The 6,598-nt window shown below is 36.4% G+C and overlaps 1 gene segment (V, D, J or C); it reads left to right on the forward strand.

Annotated features, from left to right (window-relative positions):
* The window catches only part of LOC129814131 (T-cell receptor alpha chain constant-like), a 43,062-nt gene extending 39,067 nt beyond the window's left edge, over window positions 1-3,995 (forward strand). The window contains 4 exon segments of the C gene segment in view: window positions 2,661-2,849; window positions 2,999-3,043; window positions 3,170-3,277; window positions 3,468-3,995. Coding sequence covers window positions 2,661-2,849; window positions 2,999-3,043; window positions 3,170-3,276 — 341 coding nt within the window.
* Window positions 3,996-6,598: the final 2,603 nt, after the last annotated feature.

The following is a 6,598-nucleotide window of genomic DNA, read 5'->3' on the forward strand; positions in this document are numbered from 1 at the left end:
ACTATTGCGTACAGGTCATGAGTTCAAAAATGTAATTGTGGGTGAGAACAAAGCCTTTAAGTCTTTGATTGTGAACAGAAATATTCAAACCTTGAACGATTAATGAATCAATTAGTCAACAACTTCATCTGAATGAATGAGAATGGCAGAGCCCAGGAGTTCTTTCATGGGAAAAGCTGTTTCATTCACATGTTAGAGGGGGGTTTATGTAATGGGGAAAAGTGTTGTGTGAATTCTGGATATGACAAAGTAACCTTTGGGACCGGAACAAAATTAATAATTGATTCAAGTAAGTCCATTTACTAGTAATACTTTACTATTATTCGGTATTTCAATAAAGGCAGTAACTTGTTGTGGGGTAAACAAAATATTGTTGGGTTGTTTCTGCAATCGGACATATCATTGTGTGAATAACAACTTCAACAAAATCATTTTTGGACGTGGAACAAAATGTGTTGTTCTGTCGAGTAAGTGCAATATCTTCATAGTATTATGTAATACTATTTACATTTGTACAACATTCTTTAAACAATTCATATTTGATATTTTATCAGAGACTATACACTATACAACATTGTAAGCAACACATTTCTATAACTCCATTAACAATTCAGCTATTCATGTAGGCCGCTTATCATTAACCAACATGCATCTGACTCAAATGAATTGTATCATGTTATTGATAGCCAATTAAGGATGTGTGAAACTATACATGAAGTCTGAGCAGATCTAAACTTATTTTGACAGATACTAAATCAGTAATGTGAGAACCTCAGTCTTGAAATGCTAAATCTCTGAACTTTGCAAATTCTAAGAGGAAACTGTACATACAATCTTAAGTAAAATCTAGTTGTTTGTTTTTGTAATGAGGCCAATGTCTGTGTGACAAGTGGATTCAAAATATCATTTGGAAATGGCATCCAACTAATTGTGCATTCAAGTAAGTTTATAATGTGTCTACGATAGTAGTAGCAGCAATAAATATTATAGAAAATATATCTTAAAAATGATGTATTGGTAACTTGGTAACATTTTACATTTAACTTGCTACTATATCTGTGAAGTAGGGCTGTAGTATCTATAATGATTATTGGTAGACATTTACACCTCATCGTTATTATAAGAATTACAATACATATAATTACAAAACACACCATTTTAACAAATTGGTTTCACCTTCCATACTTTTATGTTTTTGTATGAGAATAAGTTATTGTGTGAATGAGTATCAGAAGATCACATTTGGTTCAGGAACCAACATTTTCATTATGACAAGTACGTTTAAAATGCCAGATCTTATCCAATTTGTAAGCTATTAGTTTTGAGTAAAAAGTATTTCAAAATCTCAAAGTAATCTGAAAATGGTGTAACAGTAGATTACAGTACAGTACTTCAGAGAAACATTATAAACATATTGCACACTGGCTAAAATGACACATATTGTCAATTGCAATCTTGCCAAAAAAATAGCCATTACTTGAAATACTAAACTACCTCATATGTACATTCAGTGAATTGAACATATTTACATATAATTTAGAATTGATCAAAAATTGAAAGTATATATTCATCTTTATTTAAATGATGCTACAGATTTAATTTGATGTAGCTAGCTAACGATAAATGGTATTGCTCACAGCTAATGCACTGTGAGTGACTAGAACAGGAATCAATCAACTTGTTTTTGGAACTGCGGTAAAGATCACTATTGAGGCCAGTAAGTACTACATTTGAAACATCCTATGTAAAATCTTACTCTTACGTGATTTAAATGATTCAGTATTATTACAAACAAAGTATTCCTGCTTAGATCACCAAAGGTTTGTAATGTCTGTCTGAATCCTAATTTGAAATCATGGGGCAATGACTTGAATTTTCAGTAAAATCTCCCATTAAATCAATACATGATTAGTTCAATATCCTAACTTTTGTTCGTGCATCTATAAGTTAAGCCCCTAGTGGTTATATAGGAACAGATAAAGTGAAAAAACTGGAGATAGCTACCTTGAATGCCACTTCATAAAGAAACCTTACAACTAGGCCAGAAGTTAAAGACATAAACCTGACACTGACCTTGTTAAGGGTGTACAGTATATGTTTGATATAATTGATGTTCGGGGGATATAATTCGCCAACATGATTTGTTTATTTTCCCGTAAGAAATCTGTTACAGAAACGAAAACAGGTTTTTGTGGGTAGGTTCATGTCTGTGACAATCTTTGGGTAAGGGATTACACTTTTTCTTAAAAAAAACAAAACGAAAATGATAATGTAGCGTACATTAGAACAGCCAATGTGACAGCTAGCTTGATAACGGTCTCATTATGGAGTGTAACTACAGGTAGTTCAATGAAATGCGGAATCAGCATATTCACAGCATAAGGCTAAAGTAGTTATTCTAAACATTTTTGCAAATGAGAGATAATGGGTTTGAGTTGTAGAATCGGAACTTGGTTGACTAGCCAACTACCATCATTTGGCCAATATCAGTTGTATTTGTATCAGTTCATTTTTTAAATGTTCAGAAATAGTTAACCGATGTAACATCATTCTTTATTTGACATGCTTTGCATTGTCATGATGCCACTATTTTGAATCGAACCAAGGTTTAGAAATGGAGGCCCAAGTTCTAAATACATGTTTATTTTTATGTTTTACAGGAGAGAAACATGACCCATCCTACTACAGATTGAACTCAAGCAATACCACAGCTTGCCTGGCTACAGATTTCAGCGCACACGATGCTAATACGCACTTGGAATTATTCAACAAGACAGAGGCCACCAGAGTGAATGGGGACAGCTACTACAGCCAGGTTGCCCTCAGAGACAATTGCAGTACCATTGAAGGTACTTTCAGATGTTTCAAATCACAGCATATTACCGTATTTGTGCACTCATTGTGAACATCACTTGTGTAGATTAATATGACGATTCTAAATGTTGCCACTAACCATACTGTATGATATACTTAACTATTTATTTTCTCTATTTGCCAGGAGGTGGTTCAGAGAAATGTGAAGCAAATTGGTATTTTGACACAGGTACATATCAGAGCATTTACTGTCTCATTTGTGATATGATCAAACGTCTCAAAAAAAACATCACCCTATTTGGCACTTGTTACTTATAATATAAGATATTTATCAATATGGTATTTCCATTTCTAGATGCAAAGATCAACTTCCTATCCCTGACCATTCTGGGCCTGAGAATTCTGTTCCTGAAGACCATCGTTTTCAACGTGCTGATGACTCTTCGACTGTGGATGAGTTAGAGTGAGTTTCTCTTTATAACTCAATCTGCAAGGCATGACATGGTTTAGTGATTGAATATTTTCATGGAAAGGTATATTGTGAACAAGACAATGCCTTGTTTTCCAAGACTGATATTTAGCATGACTCTTACCTCTGAGCATGTGTATGTGTATATCATGCACTAATTTGTTTTTTATTTATATATTTTCAGAAGATGTCCATCAGTCCCTCAAAGACAACACAAGAAATCCGTCCCAGAAGAACTATTGAATTGACTTGTAATTACATTCTAACTGTAGGAAGTAGATTGCACTCATTGGAATCTCTTGATTGTCTGGAATGTCAAATACATCACTATCCTCCCAGACAGACATTGGTTGAAATTAAGAATCCAACATTGATTTGCAGAAAATATGTCTGTTGAAAGATTTGTAAACATGTTCTTCAAGTCATAAATAAGATGTATTATAATTTGCTTATCTGTATATATATTTTTTTTCTCCAACTGTTGTGACTTGTGATATTACATCAAAATGCATAATTTGGTTTATGCTCTCTCTTTGCTTGAAATATCATGAACCTCAATTTGTATTATTCTTTAGAGTAAAAATATATAGCTAAATGTAACAGAAATATATAAGAAATTGTTCCTTTTTGTATATTGATATAAAAAACAGTCTTTGTAAAGTGTTTTGTTTTGATGAAAATATTAATTCAATAAATACATTATATGGAGTTATTTTTGGTTTTGCCTAAAGTTTGTAATGTATATTCAAAGTTGATTACATTTTTAGTTCATATAGCTACTGTATTAGTTTTCACAAAAATCCTCCAAGTCATTTCCTTCATGCCTTCATTCCTTCATGAGTATACCTCATAATTCCCATTAATCAGACAACACCTGTCTGAATGTTTTAGAGACACACCTAATGTAATGTTCATTAATAAGCTATTATAAATGCTTTATAAATACGCTTTTATTGCTTACAACATGTTACTCTAGTCTAGATGTTTATAAATGCAAGAATACCCATTAACAGCATGTACACCACATTAATATTGACAAATTTGTATATAAGAAACAAGTTATATTACAATTATAGGATTATAATAACATTTTGATATTTTTTTGAATCAAGTGGTTTTATTTTTGAATTTGTAGACGAAGAACTTAACCCCATGTTGATTTGATCATTATATGTGCCAGGTTTTCCAGGGTATACCAACGAAGGCAGTATGAATGGAAAGTTAAACACATTGCTGGCAGCTGCCTCTGCTAAGCCTGTAAGCTTAATAAATATATCCACAACCCAAATCCCCACCACCTGTTCTTTCCATTTAAATAAAACACGTACATTTCCTTTGTTTTGTTTTACATTGTCAAATCACATTTCATTTTATTAGTCACATGCGCTGAATGCAACAGGTGTAGACCTTACAGTGAAATGCTTACTTACTTGCGCCTAAATAACAATGCAGTTAAAAAAATACGGATAAGAATAAGAAATAAAAGTATCAAGTAATTAAAGAACAGCAGTAAAATAACAATAGCAAGACTATATACAGGGGGGTACCGGTACAGAGTCAATGTGCGGGGGCACCGGTTAGTTGAGGTAATATGTACATGTAGGTAGAGTTATTAAAGTGACTATGCATAGATGATAACAACAGAGAGTATCAGCGGTGTAAAAAAAGGGGGGGGGGGGTCAATGCAAATAGCCTGGGTAGCCATTTGATTAGATGTTCAGGAGTCTTATGGCTTGGGGGTAGAAGCTGTTTAGGAGCCTCTTGGACCTAGACTTGGCGCTCCAGTACTGCTTGCCGTGCGGTAGCAGAGAGAACAGTCTATGACTAGGCTGGTTGGAGTTTTTGCCAAATTTTAGGGACTTCCTCTGACACCGCCTGGAAAATAGGTCCTGGATGGCAGGAAGCTTGGACCCAGTGATGTACTGGGCCATTCGCACTACCCTTTGTAGTGCCTTGCGGTCGGAGGCCGAGTAGTTGCCATACCAGGCAGTGATGCAACCAGTCAGGATGTTCTCGATAGTACAGCTGTAGAACCTTTTGAGGTTCTGAGGACCCATGACAAATCTTTTCAGTCTCCTGAGGGGGAATAGATTTTGTCGTGCCCTCTTCACGACTGTCTTGGTGTGCTTGGACCATGTTGATGATGTGGACAACTTGAAGCTCTGAACCTGCTCCACTGCAGCCCCGTCGATGAGAATGGGGGCGTGCTCGGTCTTCTTTTTCCTGTAGTCCACAATCATCTCACGTTGAGGGAGAGGTTGTTGTCCTGGCACCATACGGCCAGGTCTCTGACCTCCTCTATATAGGCTGTCTAGTAGTTGTCGGTGATCAGGCCTACCACTGTTGTGTCAACGGCAAACTTAATGATCGTGTTGGAGTCGTGCCTGGCCGTGCATTCATGAGTGAACAGGGAGTACAGGAGGAGACTGAGCACGCACCCCTGAGAGGCCCCTGTGTTGAGGATCAGTGTGGCGGGTGTGTTGTTACCTACCCTTGCCCCCTGGGGGCGGCCAGTCAGGAAGTCCAGGATCCAGTTGGAGAGGGAGGTGTTTAGTCCCAGGGTCCTTAGCTTATTGATGAGCTTTGCGGGCACTATGGTGTTGAACGCTGAGCTGTAGTCAATGAATAGCATTCTCACATACAGTTGAAGTCAGAAGTTTACATACACCTTAGCCAAATACATTTAAACTCAGTTTTCACAATTCCTGACATTTAATCCCAGTAAAAATTCCCTGTCTTAGGTCAGTTAGGATCACCACTTTATTTGAAGAATGTGAAATGTCAGAATAATAGTTGAGAGAATGATTTATGTCAGCTTTTATTTCTTTCATCACATTCCCAGTGGGTCAGAAACTTACATACACGCAATTAGTATTTGGTAGCATTTCTTTTAAATTGTTTAACTTGGGTCAAACATTTTGGGTAGCCTTCCACAAGCTTCCCACAATAAGTTGGGTAAATTTTGGCCAAATCCTCCTGACTGCTGGTGTAACTGAGTCAGGTTTGTAGGCCTCCTTGCTCGCACACACTTTTTCAGTTCTGCCCACAAATTTTCTATAGGATTGAGGTCAGGGCTTTGTGATGGCCACTCCAATACCTTGACTTTGTTGCCCTTAAGCCATTTTGCCACAACTTTGGAAGTATGCTTGGGGCAATTGTCCATTTCGAAGACCCATTTGTGACCAAGCTTTAACTTCCTGACTGATGTCTTGAGATGTTGCTTTAATATATCCACATAATTTTCCTTTCTCATGATGCCATCTATTTTGTGAAGTGCACCAGTCCCTCCTGCAGCAAAGCACCCGTACAACATGA

The sequence above is a fragment of the Salvelinus fontinalis genome, chromosome 17 (genome assembly GCF_029448725.1).
Source record: "Salvelinus fontinalis isolate EN_2023a chromosome 17, ASM2944872v1, whole genome shotgun sequence".
Lineage (NCBI taxonomy): Eukaryota > Metazoa > Chordata > Actinopteri > Salmoniformes > Salmonidae > Salvelinus > Salvelinus fontinalis.